Raw genomic sequence first — 24,193 nt, 5'->3', positions numbered from 1 at the left:
ACTGCAGTGTCTTGCAGATCATTCTCCAATGGTATTTGAACCTCAGCTGCACTTAGAAAATGGTTCCATGGATTGTAAAGACTGTTCCTAGATAAGACCTGAATGAAATATTCTCGAAAAGTTGATCCCACTTACTCACCTAATTAAATGCTAAATGTTGTTCCTCACTGAACGATTATACTCAAAATTACCAATATCTATCTCTTTTATGCGTAATTTTGTATTTGCAATCTTGGATGACCAGACACCATCCATAACCATTCACGAACTCTGGTTGAAGAAGTCATTCTCATCCTCCATTTACCTGATTTACTGCAAGTTTTTTAATCTAATTTGAGAGATTCCATTCTCTAATCCTATCTTGTGCGAGGGTCTCTGTGTTTTTGGAACTGCAAGTTATCTGTCTGTTCTCCCTTATTTGTCAACTTTTTGCTACTCCTGTTTCTGGATATTTGCAGTAACTTAACAGGGTAATTCGATTAAACGACTGGGATACATACTTTCGCCACCCCTACGAAGCAGAGAACCACGGCGACGATAATGCCAATAAATTCTGCTTGGCGCAAGGAAATAACAGAGTTTACAGCAGCACCGGACGTGCATCAATAGGGGAATCGAGTATAAGAGTGTTCCCACGAACTACCCATATGACCACAAACAAAACGAATATTGACTAGCTTGTGTCACATCGCACAGTGCTGACCTCCACAGAACACTGTCACAGTATGTTGACGTAACAGATTTTTACACCAGCCGTTTGATCTTGCACCAGATAAGCGTACTTCGACGAACTCCAGTGCACAACATATCCTCATCAAACTCATTTTGGCAAGAAAGTTTCAGAGAAAACCATCTAATTAGCTGAAATCCCTTGACGACGAGGATTTCGGACGACCTTGTTGATTTCCTTTTTCACTTCCCTCGGCCCAGGCTGGCTGCCACGGATTTCGATTGCATTTTCGATTAGCGAGGTTTGAGGCCTGGACGTACTGTTCACTGCTCGATACCGATCGGTGGCCCCGTAATTTAGGCTGCGACTTTCATTAAATGTGACGTCATTCGGCTTGGTGTGAATCGGCTTGACAACCTTAGATCTTCGAGCTCCCAGTCCGAACGCATGAGTGGTATAGATAACGTTTTGGTTTGAGGCAGTCCCGAAAAACTCCCGAACAAATGCCATGTCCGGTACGTGCGTGATATTGTCAGACTTGGTCAGCCATCTTCTTCCCCCTCCTCCCGGGCCGGTTGGTTGAGTGGTAGTTGCGTTCCTCGCCGGACATTTCGATAGATCCGGTCCCCTAATTGTACCCAAACGTGACCATGAGACACGTGCAAAAAAGGCATGCTTTTCTGCCTGTTCCAGGGTCATCCGTTCTTCTGGTAGGCGAAGTAACATTCTGTGCACAAAGTCGCCGCATATATGTGACAGCCTCGAGTTTGAGTCGTTGGGTAGATTGAGTTTCCAGTCGACACTCAAATGCTGACCCGGTTCTTTTTCCCAAGGCATGGGCAAGAAACTGAGGTTGGGAAAGTCAGAGATGGTCAGTAAACCAATTCAGTTTACAGAACAATGAGGGTTTTGGGAACTCAGTGTTGGATTGAAAATAAAGTTTGAGATAGGGAGTACTGAATAGTAGATTAAAAGAACCGTATTTTTCATATTCCGCTTCATTGTACTCTCTCATATTTCATCCTTCTGCTTCTGGAAAACTAAGGCTTATCGAAGGTGATATCCTAATAACTTTATACTTTGATCAAGCTCTTTCAGATTAGGCTATTCCACCAAACATTAATTATTTTGCTGGCCAAAAATACGGTCATTTCGAGCCCATGACACTCCCTACCGGGCACGGAACTACTTGACAACGTATCTGCGAGTTTATCCAAATAAAGTAAAAAGACACAGGTTGCAAGAAATCAATATTCTACCTACCGTTTTTGGTGACGAATGTCAAACTGCTAGTGTGCTGGCTAATTGCATCGGAGCGAAGAGTCGGTAGTGACTATCACTATTTCACATGACAAAGGTTGAGTTGGGACAAGTCCCGGGGCAGGTGGATATTTTAACTGAGTGATTTTTGCTTACATGGCATTGGATACTCCGTAAAACTCACTCTTTTAAAGCTGTGGTCACTGTGCAAAATTCAGAATGCTGGGAGCGATCAACTATGCGACTGGTTTCAGATCTGTGCTTCGGAGTTCAAAGCGCCCTCATAAAAATGAACAAACTTCGAAGAAGAATCCTATTTGTTAACCTACACGAAAAATCATGCGTTCTGGCTCTCACGATTTATTAGAGACCAAGTTGGCTCGAGGCCAGTCTGACGGGCAAATTAAACCAGTTTCAAAATCCAACGGTTAGTTAGCTGTCTGAAAGTTTTCGACCTGTAAGGCGGCTAGAGTGTATGAATAACATGGCTGATTTATACCCAAATAAAGAACCAGATGTTGTCAACCTTGCCTAAGAAGAGCAGGTAAACAAATTACGGATCCTCGGAGATAAACAAAAAATCAGGAAGGATAACCCTTGAACTATAACAGAGTCTCATCCCAAGCCACTGTAATCAGTCAGAACCAAAATTAAAGGGCTTGAGGAAAACTCATAGTTTCAGTACGATCCACTCTTAATATGTTACAGTAAATCTACTGCAAACTGTCCTGCAGACTATTTGACCTCACTGTCATCACCTGAAAAATGCAGACGCCTGACTCTCCGAAGAATCGCTTTGAAATCGGCTGAGCAGTTGTTAGTGATTGTCCAAGTTTTATATCATTGATTTGACACCGTGTTTACTACTATCCCACCGGGGGAGGTATGATTTTTTCTGAACTTCTAAAGTTGACGTTTTTCCTGTACATAGAATATGCTCTCTGATTCAGATGAATCTGTCAACAAGTTGGTGGTATTGTAAAGTAACATCTAGTAGGTCTAACTAACATTTTTTAAAAAGTTAAAGTTATGGTGAAATCTTAACTGTTCTTTTTACAAACGATACGACACATCGGAAGATGTGTCGGTAGACCTCTTCAATCAGTCTTCAATCCAGATAAAAAGTGACCCTTTTGTGCACACAACTGGCTTAAGCGCTGATTTGGCAAACCAGGGCAACACGAATTTAGAGCTATCCTATTTTGATGGTCTCCATTCGGTGTGTTGGTGGCCACCAGCCTCTTCTCGAACGAATCTCACTAGCTTGTTTGAATGAGCTTATCCTTTGTACTGAATAACTCTCTCCAACTGCTTTATTCACCCGAATTCACTTAATTTCCTTGTTGTTGTCCCCTCGTTAATTTTAACTTTGTAATAGTACCCGATGGACTGTGATCAAAATCTCCCTTTGCAGGGGTATTACGCACCAAATGCCACTCTCAAATGGGTTGATTATCTTTAGAAAAATGCAAGCCGCCATTGGATCCAATGTTTGCCAGCTTCATTCTGGCGGCCTGTTAGTTAATTAGCCGCAAATTCATGTTTTAACTAGGCAACCGTTCGGACTATCGTAAGCAATAAGTTAGGCAGATAAGATGTATCCTTTTCATCCCATACTGTCCCGCAGTGCCCATAGGTTGATCCTAAGGTGCATTCTTGTTAATTGAAGTTTATTTCGCTAACTAATACTTAACTACTGCAACCACTAAGTGCCTAAATATTGTCACCCGAGCTTTTTTGGAACTCTGGAAAATTAAAAATATGAGTCACTCGGTCCCTGCCTCTAACGTAAAGCGGCGTGACATAGCTTAGTAAATGGTAGGGCCACTGTTGTACGAAAGAATTATATTTCAGCAAAATGGAGTGGAAATGCAGCCAATAGTTCGCTGGGGAATAGCAAAATTGGCGAAGGGTAACGATGACGTTATGTGGAGAAACACTACTGAGCCGAATTTATAAGCCCACACTTCATCTGAGCCGCTGTCCCCGAGATAAAGAAGGAATTACCATTCAATTCCACTTAACTACTTAAATCGGACACAGTAGTGTCTGGATGAAATTTTTCGGGGAAATCAGGAGCGGTCTGACTCTCGAAAGCATGATGGCACACTATACACAGCTGCCTAGTTTTTATGTGCCCATTGTATGTTCTTTTGTGAAACCGGCTCCAAACTTTTGTAAAAAGCCAACTTCATCGATAAGCCATCTTCACCCCCGCCTACCGTTTCTTCTTAGTTGTTTTCATTGTGGTTTCTTCAAAGCAGTTTTCTTGCACCACATGCGCGTGAAAGCGTCTACACATTACCAGTTAGTTCTTAGAGCCCAAAAACAGACATCTTTCAGTGTCTGAAAAACATTTTTTCTTCTTGGACAGGTACATAATAAGAAACCTATGTACCTAATTTGCAAACAATTTTGGTTTTTTGGGACCCAGCTTAATCTCTCGCGTATGATGTTTTTAAGCAACTGAATGTGCTGCACCAGGTCACCTCATGTATCAGATGTTATTATATTCAAGATATTGCGACACATGCATAGGCGTAGTACGCTAACCATAAGGTTGCTGGAAACTCTTCGACAGCCCACGACCGGTTTCGCCCTTCTTGGGCGAGCAGATCAGTAGCCACCTGATCAACAACCAATAAACCAATAAACTTAACAACCAAACTACCAACGTTTCAACACAGTACCAAAAGTAGTTATGTCCACACCTATTGAATAAATTAGAAGTGACAGCCTAAGGGTAAAAAACAGCCGTACCAAGGTCGAATTTTAATCATTCTATTGTCATCTAACTAATGTGTTATCGAGTCTACTGATGAGACCTATCGTATCACGACTGGTTACCTTTTACCGGGTCGCTAAGGCTTGCGGGGAGTAACTAACACCTCAAGAGAGAGGGCGAGGGCAACAGAATAGCACTGATAACAAATATCGAGCACTGATGCTTCCGGGTTCTGGTTATCAAGTCAACACATATCCAGCAGTCAAAATAATGAAGACGACCAAATCCTGCGATCAAAACAAACAAAAAACAACATGGACGAGTAACTGACATGAAAATGGGGTCGCATCTAATCTGATAGGGAGTAGTTAGTGTGAGTAGGTTTCACAGTACCTGTTATATAACCGTGATGCGGATAGTGGTTGCAGTTTCTACTGATGATCCGAAACAACTCTCGCCCTAGAAAAAAGGTTAGTGGGACAAAACAGGAGTGAGAAGCCTGAAAATGAATGACTACGTGTGGCAGTATAAATTATTCCAGTTCCTGAGTATACGCCCAGGACTGTTAGTAGCCGTACACTATTTCCAAATCGCCCATGTCAAGGGACAGGATGCAACAAATGTAATGGGGTGCTTCAAGCTTATGAGGGCACAGCTCACAGTTGTTCGAAAAAGACGAGGAAATGAACCGTTTTCGGTCCACATGGCCTAAATTGTTAATTGTCCTAACGTGAGATAAATTTTTTGTCAGTCGGATTCAGAGAAGGGATTATGTGACTCCAAATAAATGGGCGTGTTAGGTGCACGGAAATTTTCACAAAAGACCTGCTTCAGGAGAGAGATATTAGTTTGGAATGCCTTAACAGTTCACCAAATCAGCGAATCAAAAACTGCTGAGCAGTTAATGGGATTTTGTGTCATACATCCAGGTTACATCTAGCTATTCGTCCTAAGGAGAATGATGTACACGGCACTTCGTGGGTTCAAGTCCTCAGTATCAACAGTTGTTGGTTCCTGTTTCCCTTCATGAAATTATTTGACCAGCCAGTTTTTAGTTCCGGCTTCCACCTTATTCTGACGCCATAGAGCATGCTAACACAGTATACACAAATCTTCTGTGTCTATGTCCCTTAAAAGCCAAACTTGTAATCGAGCTAAGACTAAAAGCTTCAATCAAAATGTATTCCAAACACCTTACCTCGGAATGACTTTTGAGACGAATTTAATTGCAGAAATACCATCAAGTTCCTGATAGACCAGACTGTACTTTGTATTGAGCCTGCTAAGTAAGTATTCAGATTTCATTGCCAATAGAAAGACCAGCTCCGGAAGTGACGGGAGTACATAACTGCCAATGGAAAAACCGTTTTTCTTTGAGACAGATTTCATTGGTTGTTCTTCACTCGCCCTTGACAGATGAGTTGTACCCTTAGTGACACTTTTGACCGCTTTTACACGACAGTGATCAAGAGAGCAGCTGGCTCGCACGTTCATTGTCTTTTCTGGTTTGGTCGAGCGCACCAGGCGATCAAGCGATATTCCATACCGAAGTTCATGGCAATAAAAAGGCATTAAGTGACTGTGTTTCACAACAATTGTTTTGATGCCAGTCGATGCTAGTTTGATTCCCAATCAATCAGTAACTAAACCACTTACACCCAATGGCAATCACGTTACTCTGCAAACAATGGGCGGTCCGATAATTTTGTTGTGATCTGCATAAATCCAAAACCCGTTAAACGCAGTATGACATGTTGTAACTCAGCACGCTTTTCATCTCCCAAGGATTTTTTTGAGGTAAAACGTGACTTGGAAAAAATTTCTTTGAAAGGGAGCATGGTCCTAGATGCAGTTTTTTCAACTTTTATTTTGCCATCTTGGTCGGCAGTCTCTTCCTCGGTATTCATATAAACTGCATCACACTAGTTCCCGTTTGCTGCGATTGTTCACGTTTTGTGTCAGAATAGTATATCTGGATAACAGAATATGGCTTTAGTAAGTCACTTCAGGTAGCAAACTCTAAGAGGGATTCAGTCGAAAGAGCTAGCTAATGTTTTCACACAGGACTGTTTCAAGAATGGCACTGAAATCCAGAAGAACAAACGTGTCTGTAAAAAACGCAACTAACAGCTGATGTATCAAGGTATATTGAAGGATAAAAGGTAGATAGGAACTTTCGGACCGAACTTACATGCCATACCCCAGTAGCATTTCAACCAGAATATACCCCAGACCCCAAGAATCAATGAAGTGACAAGTCGACTGCGAATGGTCATAGATTTCTGGTGCCAAATACGCCGCGAAATAGTATCTTGTCGGTGGTTGGTCAAAATCTTCCGAATCATTTGAGCCTTCCTCCAAGGAATCATGGTTCTGATCCACTTCTGTTGAACTTCTGAACCGTTTAGCCATCCCGAAATCGATCAACTTTGGTCGGCCACGTTGATCAAGGACAACATTTTCTGCCTTCATATCTCTAAAAGTAGGGCCAGTAAGGCATTCAGCGTTAGGCTTAAAAAACAGCTGAGTAACACTTTTGTTATTCTTACCAAAGGCCTTCATTAATGTTAAAACATTGTATTTATATTTAAGCACATAGCTACATGCAAGCAGGTGTCGTTTTTTAAGTTTTGGGGACAAGTTGATTAAAAGTCGGCAATATCCAGGAGACATTTCTCCGGCGAAATAGAAAGCTAGAAGGCTTCAAAATTTAGTGTTTGTATACGTGGCTATAGTAATTTTTTTAGATGAACGTCTCGCTTGCCGTTGCGACTAGTTTACGCCATTCAACCCGATAATTCCAAACCTATTTGAAGGTTGGTGTCTACAACCAATTAAAAGCACTCCGATGTCACCAAGTCATGATGTGGAATCGATCCATCTTTGCGCACCTTTGTATGCCAAATTCCAATGATTCCCAAACAAACAAGGCTTTCTTTTGCTGAATAACTGAGTAGTTATTTGTGTCGGGAATACCACTCTAAAAATGTCAGGCCTCCAAGCAGCTCGGAGTCGCCAATGATTGGTGCGTAGTACCATAACTTAGCATTGAAATTCCCTCAAAGATGCGTTCGGTTATGTATTTTGAATTTTATTCCATTTTTTCCCTGGAATGCGCTGTTTTCAAACAGCATTCGTGATAAATGAGCACAGTATACTGCACTCACTTCGTACATCCACATTCCCTCTTCTTCGCTGGAAGCAGTACAGTATGCAATTATATCGCCTGCCGAGAAAACCAGGTGTAGTATCAGGCAGTGTCGTCTGTTTGCACGAAAATCTGCTGTAAACAAACCGCCTTGTACACTGGCTCCGGTCTGCTGAGCAGAATGGTCTGTCAATGTGTACGGATTCGCTGGTCACTTCCAAGTACTCCAGTTACCCCCCGAGCACAATCAGCACTACCGTCTGTGGTTTACACTTAGCTGCGTGTGCGACCAAATGAGAGTTCTGTGTCTGGTCCGGTTTAAATCCCTTGTCATATGAACGGAGGTCGAACAGGAGGGTATAGTTATGAAGCCGTCAGCACACCCAGCTGGTGGTCCGTACTAATAAAGTTTGGGGACAGCTGAAACTCGCGTTGTGTGTGAACTGTGTCCAGAGGGCAGTGCCTTTCATAAGACGTACCCAGGGCACACATATACGGATGGCTTTTGTTAGCCAAAAGCTTGTACAACGCTGATCATGAAGAATCACTTCCAGCGTCTGCCAAGCATTTTTGCTTCTGAATGAGCACGACAACAGACGGCGGCATTACAACTTGGTCCTTATTTACAGTTCGTCGTCAAAATGCAGCACTGCGCTGTTCGCAAGGTATTCGAAATCATACAACAACAGATTCACCGATCAGACTTAATAAGCAGACAGTAGGTAGACATATCTGCAACTGTCGGATGCGCGTGGGAGAGATTTTCTGCTTCTTCATATTGTTTAGTGTCCGCTCGCAGTCCAAATGAATGTTCCTTATTCTCGTGGGGCTTACAGCACGCAAGCTGGGATCCTAAAAATGACTGTCTCATTGGTAAGTTCCTCACTATAAGACAGTAGTGTCAAACCCACTCAAATAATCCATCAGGAAACTAGGCCTAGTGTTGATGGCTCACGCCGATGCACAAAGTGCAACGGTTACCGTTTGGTGCGGCGGAAGTTTCTCGGGTGTTATCTCCAGCAGAAGATTGTAGCTTTTGCTCCAGAAAGCCTAAGAAATCGGTACAGTATAGTTCCTTTCGGATTGTAAACCCTTTAAAGAACGGATCAAACAAACCCTAGTAAATTTTTTTCGGGTCTTTTCCACACTAACCCCTCCCCTATAAGGTAGATGTCATGGGCGACACAAGTAAGAGGAAAGTGGAAGGGCAGATAATAATTCGTTCGCAGCCATACTCTCTAAGAGAGCACGCACCAGGGTCGGACATTTTACATGGTCTTTAAAATGCTGCCGTGGACCTCTGCCACCATTCCATGCAATAACAAAGAATCAGACGTCAAGTGTCTGACGGTAGTATGGCTGACACCCAATTCTCAGTGGCCCATAAAATTTCATGATAGAATAAAAGAACGCATTCCTGAATAACAGATACCTGTGGTCTTACGTCAAAAAAAAACTAAAGTACCATTCCTTGCAGAGCGAATGTTCCATTTACTTTCTCCTTGATAAACGCAGAAAATTCAACAGCGAGCACAATCTTGTTAAAAATTTATAGCGTGGATATCTAACTTCCAATCCGGATTTCCTGCAACGACCTACACCTTACCACAACCGTACGGGTTACTCAATCGTAATGCTCCAAAATAATCCAACATTACAGATCCGGGCCATGTGATGAAAAAAGATCAGAGAACGGCTGTCTACAAACCCACGTACAGCACTGACCCAGACCAGACAATACGATGCACTTCAGTTGATGAGTTTCGGTGGCAAGGCCGTCAAGCCAACATTAGCATGTTCACCTGTGTTTTGCTGCTGCAGGATCTTTATTTTCTTAAGTGCTCTTGGGTGAAAACAGCAGCAAAAAGCAGAAGGAAATCGTCGCTAGCATTTGACGCATTTTTAATGTACGCAGAACCCAACAACCCAGCTAATGTCTGTTATGTCCATTATTTTACGGCGTAGAAAAAATTGGATTGAATAAAGCTCACTGCACGAGAACCCAAAATTTACGTAAGCCCTTGCATGGCCTAAAAAACACCGGAAGACGCTCGTAAACAAACTCGACAAACAACTGAAGAATTGTCCGGTGTCAATATGGAATAACCGGGCATTGTATCGATTAGAAGAATGCAGGGTGAACTGGCTATGGATCAGAAGATGAGATGTTCTTATTGGTCAGCATTTGAGCCAATCAGAATAGGGCCCTCTATGCTCGGCGGTTTCCAATACATGACAAACAGTTTAGCGTGACCTTGCGGACAATTCTGGGACTGCTGTAGAGACAGAACTGTAGTAGTTCCTTCGTTCCACAGAAGACTGTCTCAGGCTATCGTTCTTTTTTATTTGTCATAGTGAGTAGAACAGCAAAACAAGGACGAGTACAAGAGTAGCGAAACCTCAACAAGGACAATCCAAACAAAACGAGTTGTCATTCATTACATGACTCTTGTACCGAACACTAAGATGACTAAGCCTGTCTGATTACTACATCTCAGTTTTTTCCACAATCACCAGCAAAAATTCTCTGATGTTCATCGCGATTTTTTTCTTTTAACAAGGTAGTCATATCAAGGTTGAGGTGGTTCGAACATGTTGAGCATTTCCACCATCAGGTTTGTTGTACATTAGAAGAGTATTCACCTTCACAAAAAGTTTCGCCTGGATTGTGAAAGGTCAGAGCTCGTGCCAGAAACCATATGACAAGCACTCATTAGTTGGTGCAAAACTGAAAAGCCTTTAGAAAACACCATATAAGATAAAGCACCCACTTGTGTATATGTCGAATATTTATGCCACGGAGTCTCTCAAACCTCACTTGCCTCACAAATGTATTTTCGCTCGCATAAATTTCTCTGTCTAGTGTGTGGAAGATGCAACACTTACCTGTAAACAATGGAAATGGAGTGTAGGTAACGAAGCGCGCACAGTATGCAGGCTGCGTAGTAGGTGGCGTAACATTCAGGAAGGGTTCCCGTTCGCGCTATGTGATTCCAAAGGCATCCACCATCCAGCCATTCCAAAGCCATGAATAGTGTGTCCTCTGTTTCATAAATGTGGAACAGCCTGGTTGTACAAGAATAGATATGGTAATGAAGAAGACCCGGCTTCGTATAATTTAGATTTCGGCGAGTGGGATGTTTTAAAAAGGGGTTTCATATCTGACCGACCAGAACCCTAAGCAAGAAGCACCTCCATTGCTTCAATTTTCTACTAATAAGAACCCCACACAACCCACAACCATGTCGCTTCATCTTCGTGGACAAATGGCGCGTTAGTGATGTTGTATGTAGTAGCATTCGCGCACACATTTATTCGTTGTTCATATCTTCTTAGACCATCAGATTGTATCATACTTGTTGGATAATTGTTGGATAACGTCGAGCTGACAGCCAACTAAATAGCTACAACCTCTGTATTAAAAGCCAATGGAGCCATCGCCTATCAAAAACCAAAGTGGATGTTCTATTCCCTTACCTATTCCTGAACTTTTTCGCAGCTCCATCAAAAAAGTTCTTTTCATCCACCGAAACAGTTCAACATTCACGTCAAAATAGATCAAAGGAAACAACAGCTGTATGCCTCATCACGTAAGCCTGGATAAAATTTTGCTAAATATTATGACCGCATGATCCTACAGATCAATCCGAGCCAAAACGTGACGGTGGAATAAATGAGCGAAGGCACTGAAAAAATTTTCACACCTCGGAAACATAGGGAGACTTTGGAACAAATGACAACATTTCTGTTTACTTTGTAGCTTGTCCGATTGCAAAACAAACTACCTCGGTAATGAGCAGTTAGCCATGTCTAACTAAGATGTACAACTGATCAGCAATTGTCTAGCAGTCTCTGTGCAGCTACTAGACTGGGCAGTCTTGACAGGTGAGCCAATCGATAAACACAACCAGGTCATTGGCTGTTGGTCTGTTGGCCGAGATTGGCAGTTGGATGGCAAACGTTTAATCACCTCGAGAAATGCACCCATTTGCAAATCGATTTGGCTTTCACGAGAGATTCAACTGAATCTCCCGTTTATAATATTCTACACTGGAAGTGCTGCACACAGACCGCTCCATGTTTCAGTTGGCACGATATTCGAGATATTGAAGTATATTTTCATAAAGGAAACTACTCACAAGGTCGAAGAGTTTTCAGCAATCTTGTGAGTAGTTTCGCTTAATCGCCTCGTTTGCAATCCAGCTGCCAAGCTCGGTGAACAACCAACCAGCGCACCCGAGCTACCTATATTCCACAACACTGCCACAACCAGGATGGTCACTGGGTTTTCGTTCGAGGCTTCGGACAAACCAATTAAACCTCTCAAGCATGAGCACGTTCACCTTTTCGGGCGTAGTGATTCAGTTGCGCTTAGCGTTCACCGGTTAAGTTGTGCAAACACGCTTGTCTAGCATGTCCGACGTCTGGAGATCAAATTGGATCATGACCAAGGAACTGCACCTTTGATGAGCCCTAATAGGGGCGAAACTGGAGTTCAGTGATTTTGCTGTTTGGTTTGGACTCGCACGACAAGTGTCCTAGGGCACTAGGAGACTTGTTCAAACGACATCAATATGAATAAGAATTTTACATATCACATTCCGTCCTCTAGTCAGCTCTTCAACTTGGCTGCTTCCTGACTTTCACTGGAAACTTTTAATCAACCTCCAGAAGACGAGCATGCAATGATCTTCCATTGTTATCTTTCAGCAAATTTCAGCGTTGTATTAGTAGCTTAGCTCAAAACGACACAAATTAAGCGTTTTCATGAGAGTCGTCGTGCACAGTTATGCGTGATATCCTCATGGTCAACATTGTATACACAGCAAAATCATTATCGTGTTCATCACAGTTGTCAGTAACAGCACAGAAATAGCCAGCAATACTATGCTTAAACAACAATCATGGCAGCGTTCATTATAATCCCACGAGCGGTCAGTTCTTAAATCGCACACAGCTGAACAAATTTGCGGAACATGGGATGTGTATACCAAACCTAGATGAACTCGACTGTTTCAACGGTACTTGGGCAAGTTTAAGTGGTAGCTTTTGATGAGCAAGCTCTGGGTCTGTTTTTCTTTCAATCAGTATCATTTTCATCAACAATAACACTGTTATCGTAGCCGTCATCATTATACACATGGACAACAACAACAAGAACTCTGTCATCATCATCGACAGCATCATATCAGTGTTCAACACCGATGCTTCACTGCCGTACAACCATTATTTATTTGAAAGCCTTATTGTAAAGAAGAGAGTAAAGGTGGACGGGGAAGGGACTTAGTGCTAGCTTAACACTAGACTTAAAACTAGCCTAGACTTCGAGACATTCACTCAGGCAATCTGGAGAGAAACTGACAACAAGAACGTCACTGACATCGGGCGGTCCTCATCCTGGAAGGCGAGTAGCACCGACAGCACCCAAGCGTTTCGTGACCTCCTTCATACTCCTCTGTCAAGTCAAAGGTTGGCCACCTCTCTGTTCACACCACTTTGAATTGGGCATGGAACAAGAACTCTGTACTGTACGATAAAACTGCCGTGGGATCCACCTGGCCCGTGAATATCTTGAACCATCACGACTACAAATGGCCGACGCACAACTTTTTGTAAACCGGAAGAGCCCTCATAACTCAAACCCTCATCGGCAGGAAATGATGTGGTGGATGAACTAAGAAGAATAAGCACGAAAGTAGTCATTTTATGTCATCCGTAATGAAAATAGTCGCGTTTCTCTTCCTGTATTCTGTCAAGGTCCATGCCAGGCACTTAGTTTGTGCGGACATTAGCCTGTACTTGCCTAGGAATCGCACTGCTCCAAGTCCACTTTGGCACTGGTAGCCTATTCGGAATAGAAAGTCCACTCCCAAAGAGAACACTCAAACAGAACACTCGTAATTACGCGATAGTATCAACAAAAAAGGTCGGTTAACTGTTCATCCATTCAACTATGACCAGCAAATCCGTTTCGAAGTCTACCTACCGTAAGACAAACAGGCAGTTAGACTGACATTGCCTGTAGGAGTAAGGAAGCCGTGTGGCTCGCGTCCTCAAGAACAACAACCCAAAATCTGATCAGCATCAAGACTCGCAAACCTAGCTGAATATTTATTTAGGAATGTCTGAATTTAATCGAGTTGGCCTAATCCTGAAGCCGATTTGGGTCCAGTATGATTGCTACATGCTCCGTCACAATGTGTTGTGTCGACCTAAAAAATTTGGATAGATGTTTATAAAGTTACTGAAACATTATGCTTGTACTGAAAAAAATGCTGTCACAGGTGGTGAGACCTACCGTACGATAAAGTCGTGTCGTGCATGACGCAACAGTTTGGCCTCACGGCGTTCGATGGCCCACGTACTATCCGATCGACCTTCACGTTGTTTAAATTTCAGTGCATAGAACTGCCCTGTGCTTACATTTGTCACCCATGCCACGGTGCCTTGTCCACCTCGAACCATACGAGTTGGGCGAGCTAGTTGAAAGTTTGGCAAACTAGGGACAAGGGTTTTCCCGGCGCTGATGCTGGGTGTCTCACCTCGGTGCTCTGCTTCTGCTGAAAATCCTGTAGGTTTTCCAGAAGTGCTTCTAGACAACCTTGGATTGGTAACCGGCTTCTTTAGTGGCAGGTGCCAGGAATAGAGCACCGGTTTGGACTGTGCAATCACCATACGTTTGACCAGTAGACAGATGCATGGTTTATCGGGCTTTATGTCTGAATGTCGTCCCGTAGGGCATTCGTTGTGATCATTGCTTGCAGGCAAGGCTCCTCTCTGCTTTTGAGGCTTCTTGATTTGCGATGGTGATCTGGAAAAGCTGCGCTTTGAAGAAGCCATTGTGATGGATTTGGTTGCTGCAAACCGCCGGTTGTGTATTGAAGATATCGAGCTTCTATCAGCTGATCGTTCAAAACGAACTACGAAGGACAACCGGAATAAACAAGCTTCTAAAGGCGAAGTGAACAATACCTTTAGGAAACCAAATACGGGCTTGTTACGATCATGGGATTGGCCTTAAGACAGGAGAGTAGTAGTTGCCCCATACATATATACTAAGAAGAAATTGTGAGGAAAATTCTGGTTTTTCTACGTCCCAGAGATTTCCAAACTGAAGATGCTTCCGTTGCTGACACTTTCAATTTTCACGGCGCGTTATTCTTAACAAATATCACTGGAACATTGCCAGCTGCAGCAATTTCATAAGCTTAGGTGCATCCAGGCCTAAGGCTGTTGGTCACCATACAGCCATCACTTACTAGTAACAGCTCTTACAGGGCAGCGTTCGAAGACCGATAACAGAAACATGTTCGAGGTCACTTAAGACCAGGAGGTTTGCTCGTTTCAGTATGTCTATCATGAGGATGGAGCTTGACCATCACATCACTTATTAACTGACGAAAATGTGGGTCTAATCAAGACCACAATTTGGAAAATTAGGGTACTACGCCGCTGAGATTGCGCTCCGGTTCAAATGGTTAGGCCCTAGCTCCCAACTCTAGCGAACATAAACATAAAATTCGGAAAATCCTGAGGCTTTTAAACTTCCTTGGCATTTTAAACCTAAATCTTATCTTACCGTACTTTGTTCACCGCATGATTAGGCAACCAAATCTCGTCTAACCAAATTGTGCTCGTACGTGCGAAACATGATTGATCAAGTATGGCAAACTGCCAACTGAGTTCCCTACTTTGTGACATGTGGCTACAGACGTCGTTGCATCCGGCTGAGGGTTCTTATTATGAAACCGGCCACTCTCCCTGGGAATTTTCGGTTTACTGAACGCGTCTGCCTTCCGATCTTTATTCGGCACTGTAGACAGCCAGTCGGAATGACCACATCCGAAACCCGTGCTGTTATGTTGTTTGTAGTTGGATTGCATACTACTAACGAACCATGAGTAGCTCAAAAGGAACAATACTTCAGAGGCCACATGACAATGAATGCTGGGCCACCATGAAATGGGACAGTGCCTTATAGTTCCTTGTTCGACGAAAAAAGTGAGGCCTTTGAAACAGCCGTTTATGTTATCCCGGGGCCTGTCGACGAAGCACCTTATCGACGAGCAAAAGAAAATTTTCAATCGATGCTTCGGAAGCCTTGTCACAACCTACCGCGCATACCTCACTTGTTCAACAATACAATGGCGACGCTGAGGCTTTCAGAGAGTCCTCATCCGTTGTGGTGTATTATCCTTATGGATGCTAATCACAACTAGCCCGGTGCCTTCAAAGGCCACATAGAAACTTCCATCCTGAATGTTATCTATGAAGTGCGTCCTTCCTCCTGTAGGAGACAGATGCATTACTAGGAGCAAGTGATTTGCTGCTTAGGTAATTCGGTATGTTAGTGAGTGAGCATGTAGACAAGAAGGAAAGCAAATGCGTAAGGAAAGAAGTGACCAAGGAATGCAAAACTATTCTCAGTGGTCAAGTGCACTAAACCTACCAATATATCGTTGCGAGCATAGGCAAACTCATTGTATCCGCTGGAAACCTAAAAACTAACGCACCAATCTAATCCGAAAGGGAAGAAAACTAAAGTGTGAATGCTCCTGAACAGCTCACTTTATTTGGTGATTGATCAGGTGGCTGTTGATCCGTTCACCGCGCTTGGCAATCGATTTTCAAACGTTTCATCACCATTCGAGGAGACATCTTGAGTGCGCTGTTGGTTGGGTCTCCTGAGGTCCTCGAATGGCGACGAAACGTTTGCAAATCGATTGTCAAGCTCGGCGAACAGATCAACAGCTACCTGATCACTTACCAACTAATATACCCGAGCTACCAATATTCCAACACATTACCAGCTCAGTTTATACGTAGTCTCATAGGATGGAGAACGTTCTGGTAACTTAAAAAAATTCCGTACAAAACTTGAGGCGGCTTTTGTGCAGCACATTATTTGATGAACATCATGAATTCAAGATTCGGCTGAGAAGCACATGAGCCTCCCGTTTCCACCAACTTAATTTGGAAACCACATAACTGCATGCAGTTGAGTTTCACAGTCTTAGCTTAAATGACCGCTCAAACTGGTGGCAGTGTGCGTACTTGACAGGGAGAAATGTTAGCAACAGGCCCACAACAAACCCTCAAAAATCTTCCAAGCAATGCCGTTAATGAGGGTGATAAATCTGCTCTTTTTAAAGGCTGTGTTTCAGACTATGATTCCGTATTTCCTCGTGAAGAGTTTAGGAATATACAACTTGAGTCTGTTACGGAGACCAGCTCCACAACTACGTAGAAACAATGCTGTGAAACCTCACCCATCTTTACCAATAAGACCCATGGTTCGCCAGTAACGCTTGATAATGCGATTCAACTAAAGTTATTTGGTTATACTATACCTTGGCAAATTTATACTGCACCGAAGTGCATTGATTTTTATCCGAAATTAGGTTCCCGTGGTCTAATTTAAACTTTAATTTACACACTGAAACAAATCTGGACTCATTGGACGCTTGGAAATTACAATCAGTCTATCAGTGGACACTTATCGCGCCATTTTGTCCATAATGGTTCCATGTTGAGATATTCCGACTTTTTCTGTTGGTTTTTCGGTAGCTATCCGAAAGTAACTCGCCGGGAACCATACATTGTCTCGACAGGATTACCACTTTTGAAAGCAGGGTCCACACAAAGTGTTCGTCATGCCATGTGGTCGATGTCATCATATTGTTGAAACTGAAGAGGTGCTCCACGTCTGTTCCTTTTCCAAGTGTAACAGTTGGATTTTGGACAGTGAACTACCTAGAACTACTACGCATTCTGACGCTGGAATGTCGGTGATGTTTACGACTTCAACACGCCAGGAGATTCTAAAAGAAATGCCAAGTCTTGTTTCACGTTGTTATGATCCTTCATTTTGGGAAGAACTACTGAAAATAAACAACCACTGTTCGCCATGAAATACGGACAACGAAACAACGTGAAGCACGTGATAACTAGTGATTCTCAGAGACACTGTTCAGTTTTTCAGTTAAAAGTATGATCGAACCTCCGGAACAAGGTAAGGAGGAATCAGGCGTGCCCACCATCACAGGTCTGATGAGACCTCTCAAATGCCCCCCCCCCGAAAATTACGACGAAATACTAAACTAGTTTCAAAAACTTCCTAACTAATTCTTCTAAGTTTCTGTGACATGACACAATGGTATTGACCAAAGCCACAAGCCGAAATGCAATCATTCTTCAAGACATGCCACATAGATTTTCCTCTTGAAGGATAGACCACCATCAAGAAGTAGGAAGGTCGCAGTCCCAAAATGATGTTTGGTGTTTTAAGAAGTACCAAGGGCTATCAGCTTTTAGTAAAGATAAGTAACACTCTTGCACTCAAGTACTGATGTACACCTCATCATAAATGTCATTTTGAGGAACTATCTCCTCAAGAAACATCAAATAACTAGTTCAGTTGCCTTTACAACCCTGGAAATAGAACTCACGTTTGCTTGCATCACCATCATCTGATGCCGAATGTGGGAACAGTGTGGATTTAGGGAGTGAACGGTCCGATTTCTCTGACCGACGGGTTGGCAGTTCCTTGTTTATCATGGAGCAGTTATGGTAGATCATTTGTGTCTCTGAAAGCCGGTGCGAAGCGGTATCCGCTGGCCGTCTCGCGGTAGACGGATAGCTGGTGCAAGATTCTGGAGCTTTTTTCGCAAAGCTGCATGAACGAGACAACCCTGGTCGTCTCTGACTAGATAGTGACTGTCTCCCGGATCGAGAACTACAGGCATTTTGATCCTCCAGGGAGTCGGTACCAGGGTCCCATTCGTCTAGCACATGAAAACCTACAGAACTCCGATCAGTGGACACCGCGCTTGCGCGTGGCTTGATTGCACTACTGCGGAGCTTGTTCGAATGCTCTTGTCCGCTCCCTGCCGCTTGCTGTTCGGCTTTCACTGATTCATATGCTGATTTCGACCTGAACTGTTTACTATGAAGGATATTTGGTTGCTTTGCTAGAATACCTGCCCGTTTTTGCCTTGTCAGTAGCATATCCTCATCGCCACATTCTTTAGCCGACTTTTGATGTGAACAAGATAGAGACCGGTCTTGTACAGGCGAAACCAGTAGGTCGCTGATAAGTTGGAGTTGACCTGACGTCGTTGAGTGTGATTCTTCTTTCAGTTGTACTGATTCATCATGGAAAAGCTTGATCCAGTTGTTGCCGGCAAAAGAACACTGTGATAAATTGCAGTGTTTTCTGCTGTTTCCAACGTTAATCTGCGGCTCAAATGATATAAATTTTGGCGCCATGTCATCGGTTGACGGTCTTTGAGCCAAGTCCATTTCGTAAGACGAACGTGTATTGATGTTTGGACTGCAAGCTGGCAGTCGTAAACAGTCCGGTGTAGGCACATTCATTCTCAAATATGAATCTCCGGCATAAAATTGTTTCCTTTTCGGGGTAGAAGTTGATCGCTTTGAAATCTCGGTGCCTTCAACTGGAGAAGGATCAGTGTAATATGGTTCAACCAGCATTATATCGTTTTGTATTTCTGAGGCCTTCGGGTTAAAGGTAGCACTCATATGTTTTTGCATTTCCCTCCTTGGTTGGAACTCATTTTGTGCCTTAGAATCTGTTGAGCTTGTGAGCATATTGCTTCTGTAATGTCTCGGTTCGTGTAGATACATCGCATTATCGGTATAGGTATTGTTTAGGATTTTATCTGGTTCGCCGGGCTCTACTTGACTGAAGGCATCATGCACTTGATATACGGAACTAACATCGGTATTGACGCTGGCATCCGACTTCGAGAGCTTCTTCGTACAGATTTCATTGAGAAACGGAGAATAAGTTGGACTGACTATTCCTTGGGTTTGAATACCATATATGCCGGATGAATAAGGTCTAACCGGAGAAGTGTCCTTGAACGACTGTCTGTATCCCAGCGACACATCGTTATCTGTCCACCGACTGTATGGACTGATTGCGTGGTAGTTCGGACAGTTCTCCCCAGAACAAGGCCTACTCATCATAGGCAAACCCAACCTTTGAGATCTGCGTTTTCGCCGTCTAAAAAGCCGCCTCAGTGATGCTCGTAGTCGGGCCTCCAGTACTTTGCCTGGCCATCTCATGATGACTTTGTCTTCCCGTGTGAAATAGAGCACTCATCTAGCTGGATTCATGTTTTGTTACATTCGCCACATCCCAGGGGCTGTAATACATTTAAATAGCGCCAGCAAAGCAAGGCCGTTTCGATCGATTTGGCTTGGTAGGATCACGTGCTCAGGTTGACGCAACACTGCCATCCTATGCCTGGCCGTCAAGGGACTCCAGTAATAACTCATTTTAACATTGTGAACGAAAATTCATAAAATATTAAACGCAACGAGGATTTTTAGGCTGACCAACGTCACCGGTTTCTAATGTGACCTAGTGAGAGTTGTGTGAAGCAGTAAAATTTGTGCTCTGAAGAAATATTTTATTTTCAGGAGGAAACATGCCTCGTCACAAAAAACACATCCGTAGTAGACAAAGTGCATTACATGCCGGATCATCATTTTGGGGAAATTATTTAACCTGAGAAAAATAATGTGCAATTTAAACATATCTAGTTTGAAGTCTGTCCCGACTTATAAAGGCCACATTTTTCGTGGTAAGGTAACCGGTTACTACTTCTAAAAAAACTTAAAAGAATTGCGTGCACATCAACTTGAAGGCGCTTTCTTGATAAGAAGGATTCCGGGTCCACCAAATGATAATTAAATTCAGAGTTTTCTACAAAGTGTCAGGCTGTCTTGAATCGAAAATAAAAATATCTATTCATGAAGTTGCTGAATGACGTTCGGGTGACCACACGCAGGTGTGACAAATTCTCGTGGATAAAGACTCTACGCAAAAGTCGATAAACATATATTTTACTTGAATACTCTAGAAACTAGGAGTTTCTAAAACGTGACGTCCGTTTTGAACAAAGTTGCTATACTAGAAGTGTTGCAGAACAAATTTTCTGGAGCGATACTCGAGAAAAGCGGGGAAGACTTGCTCACAAGGACTAAGACTCGTCTAACCAAGATGCAAAATTGGGTCTTCTCGAATTTTTTCTTGCTCTTCTGGTTTGACCATATGTGTCATCTGCACGCAGGCTTTATAAGAGTATAGATGTGACTGCCTTCCCGACCATTTTCTTAGCAAACTTGCCGGCTGAGGAAGTTCGCACAAAAGATGATTAGCAGAAAATGTACCACATCGGGCAAGTGAAAAATCATCTTGGTTCGCATACACATTCTTGCTGTGCATTCATCATTCAAGTGGATATTAGGAAATACATAGTTAAACAATAAAAACTACTCACACGGTTGGTGAAAACTCTTCGAGAGAGCATGACCAGTTTCGTCCTTCTTGAGGCTCATCAGGTAGGCGCAGTCCCCGAGTTTCCACCAACCTTATGTTTTATTTGAACCCAAATTTGACTGCTTTCGAGAAATACACTCATTTGCAAACCAACTTGGTTTTCCTTTATGAAAGTATACTGCGATATCTGGAATATCGTTCCAACTGAAACATCAGACGATCTGTGTGCAGCGCATTCAGTTGTAGAATATCATAAACGAGAGATTCAGTGGAGTCCATCGTGAAAACCAAATTGATTTGCAAATGAGTATACTTCTCGGAATCCATGGTTATTTTTATTTCCTCTGCTGTGTTTTGGACTACTTCATTTCTAGACTCCTGATTAAGGATTTGCATACGAAGATAAACTCATTTCCATAGAACTCTAATGAAATTTTGGTGAATATGACTACTTATTTGGCTGTGGATCACGTAACTGTTGACCTGTTCGCTGAGCTTGGCAGCTGGCAAACATCGCCAGTGTGCACCATCATCATCATCATCCTTATCATCATCCGCATGCCGATGATATCCTCTGGAAAGGTCCGTAAGCAAATTGTCCAGCTCACAGCGGTCACTTGATCTACAGTCAATTAGCGCAATCAAGCCACCAATATTTCTATATATTTCAGAGATCACACATGACACTGTGCCATAGATAGGGCCAGATCCACCTGATTACTCAAACCGAGAAAATAAATTCCCGAACATTAGTGAATATACACTCATTTGAAACTAATTTTGGTTTTTTCGAGAGACTTACCTGGAACCCAGCTGAATCTCTCGTTTGTGATGTTCTCAGGCAACTGAATGTGCTGCACCAGGACGCCTCATGTTTCAGTCGCTACGATATTTGAGATATCGCGATACATGTATATATTTGTAATGTACTACTCATAAGGTTGCTGAAAATCCGTCGACAGCCCACGACCTTATGAGTAGTACATTACAAAGAAATTCCCGAGCAGTTCGGCATCAGACCGCATGACTTTTAGTAGACCGCGAGTCGGACTGAAAAAGCTATTCTGGCTAATCCTACTATGCCCTGTTACACTGGAATATCCCGGCATTCTCAAGTGAGGTATGTTAATGGAATTCCTCGGTTGACCCGAAAGAAACCTAACAAGCCATCCATAATCAGCCTGAAGTGTCCAAAAAGGTACCCAAACTACTACACAAAACCGGAAGTGTTCGCTTCCAACTAAGCATTTTAACATCTCTCTATTGGATTCCTGTCAGGTCTATCAACTTCTTAGTGGACGATCAAATTTATTAGCTATCAGGAAAACCCGTTGTTTTTAGTGCACGGAATACTTTTTATGGAGAAGTTAAGTTCCGTGCACGCAACAGACCAAGCCTGGGTACACATTTCAAACACTGTTAAAAGAAAGCTACGTCTTCTTTTGTTCGCACTCTGCAGAACAACATGGGCTGGCTAAAAAAATCTGCAATGGACTTTAAACACCACTGAACCTGTGATTTGGCTTCTAGTCCCTAGTCTTAACCTTTAGAGTACCATTTTAAGTCCGCTAAGCTCAAGACACTTGATCATCTTTCTACCGGAGTGGCTCCAGGTGAGTTTTGAGAAGCGATTTCTGCTTTTTACTCCAAAGCTGGGGCTGGAATAGGTGTCTTCTATAAACGATATCCTTTAATGTGAAAGTGCGGAACATGGTATTCATTGAGAATTGAGTTCGAGTATTATCAGATTGATCGCTTTTGGAATCCAACAGGACAGTTTCGAAACTGATTGGATATTCACAACGTTTAGGGCACAAATCTCCTTAGATTCAGCCGTCCATAGTTGAGGTGCACTACATTACAGGGAGTATCAAAACTAGCCGGCACAGTGGTCCATTTCAAGAGCTTATCGCATATTCACTCCATAGTTATGTATTTTGGAGAACTCACACCTCGGGGACCGAAGTAGATTATGGTTTGTACAAAAGTGAACCCGTTGAATTAAGGCTTCTACAAACCTGATGTAGCTGAATAGACCCGGGCGAATACCCATCAATGTCTGGACCAGAGTCAACTGGAGGATCTTCTCTCTGAGGCCAAGTGAGATTTGAAAGCTCTTGTCTAATATCAGCATAAAGAGATTATGATACCCTAATCGAGATATCAGTCGTTTCACCCTTGTTGAAAAGCGTTAGTAGTACGCATTTCACTGACCTTCAGAGTGATTCATATCCACAACTGTCCGGCATGTTGTTGAAGGCTGTACAGTTTGGTGACGGGTGGTTGGTCAGCAGTCTGATGGAATCACACAATGTCACTCCTCTTTCAACCAAGCAGAGCTAAACGCCCGAGAAATCGCTAACCGAGGGACCAACCAACACGCAGTAACGTGATGTGGTTTACTTCAATGAAGGGGAAAATGGCCCTACATTCTGTGTACATCTGGCTTAATCATTTTTCCGGCCAGCTACTCTTTGCCGAAAGGTTCCACTTCTAGCAGGAGGGAAGCGGGTTCCGACCTCCGAGCTTCGAATCACCCCAGAGCTTCGTCGAAATTGCACTGATAGTGATTTTTCATAAGGATAAAACAGCTGTTCAGCGTGGACTGCCCGTTGACCTCGATCGGTTACGGCAATTGAAAGGGTCTGTTTTTCCAACGACCATACAAATAAAAGACAACTTACTGGGTGAAAATCCATCGGTAAAGTTTCACTGGTTGACTGCCTGACAGTGAATAACTTTTGGGTTTCCGTACACGGATTTATGCTCGCGGCTTCACTATGAAAATTTGGAACATGAGAAATGTATGCGATATTTTTCTGACTTCAAAATCTGGAGTTTAGATGTACTTCCTAGAAGTTGTCAGAGGCGGATAGCACGAAGTAGTTCGGATTCGGTGAAGAGCCAGATTTGTATCTGGTGACGTGGTGGAATGTTAGTAGCTCAGGTGCATTCATTGGTAGTTGATCACTTGGTTGCTGATCTATTCGCCCAGCTTGGCAGTTAACTTGCAGACTTCTTGTCACCATTCGAGGACATTGTCTGTGCACAATCTTTATGGCTGGACGAATGATAATGAAA

General features: G+C 43.0%; 1 protein-coding gene across 1 annotated transcript; it reads right to left on the bottom strand.

Annotated features, from left to right (window-relative positions):
- Positions 1–532: 532 nt before the first annotated feature.
- T265_00116 (hypothetical protein) lies at positions 533–19,978 on the bottom strand (the record flags this gene model as incomplete). The annotated part of the gene is made up of 5 exons (XM_009163773.1): positions 533–1,517; positions 6,847–7,131; positions 10,690–10,869; positions 14,102–14,723; positions 18,252–19,978. 5 exons carry the CDS (start codon positions 19,891–19,893, stop codon positions 854–856), a joined length of 3,393 nt encoding a protein of 1,130 aa, XP_009162037.1.
- Between the last annotated feature and the right edge of the window lie 4,215 nt (positions 19,979–24,193).

The sequence above is a fragment of the Opisthorchis viverrini genome, assembly GCF_000715545.1.
Source record: "Opisthorchis viverrini unplaced genomic scaffold opera_v5_1, whole genome shotgun sequence".
Classification (NCBI taxonomy): Eukaryota; Metazoa; Platyhelminthes; class Trematoda; order Opisthorchiida; family Opisthorchiidae; genus Opisthorchis; species Opisthorchis viverrini.
This window is presented reverse-complemented; position numbering and strand designations above follow the sequence as displayed.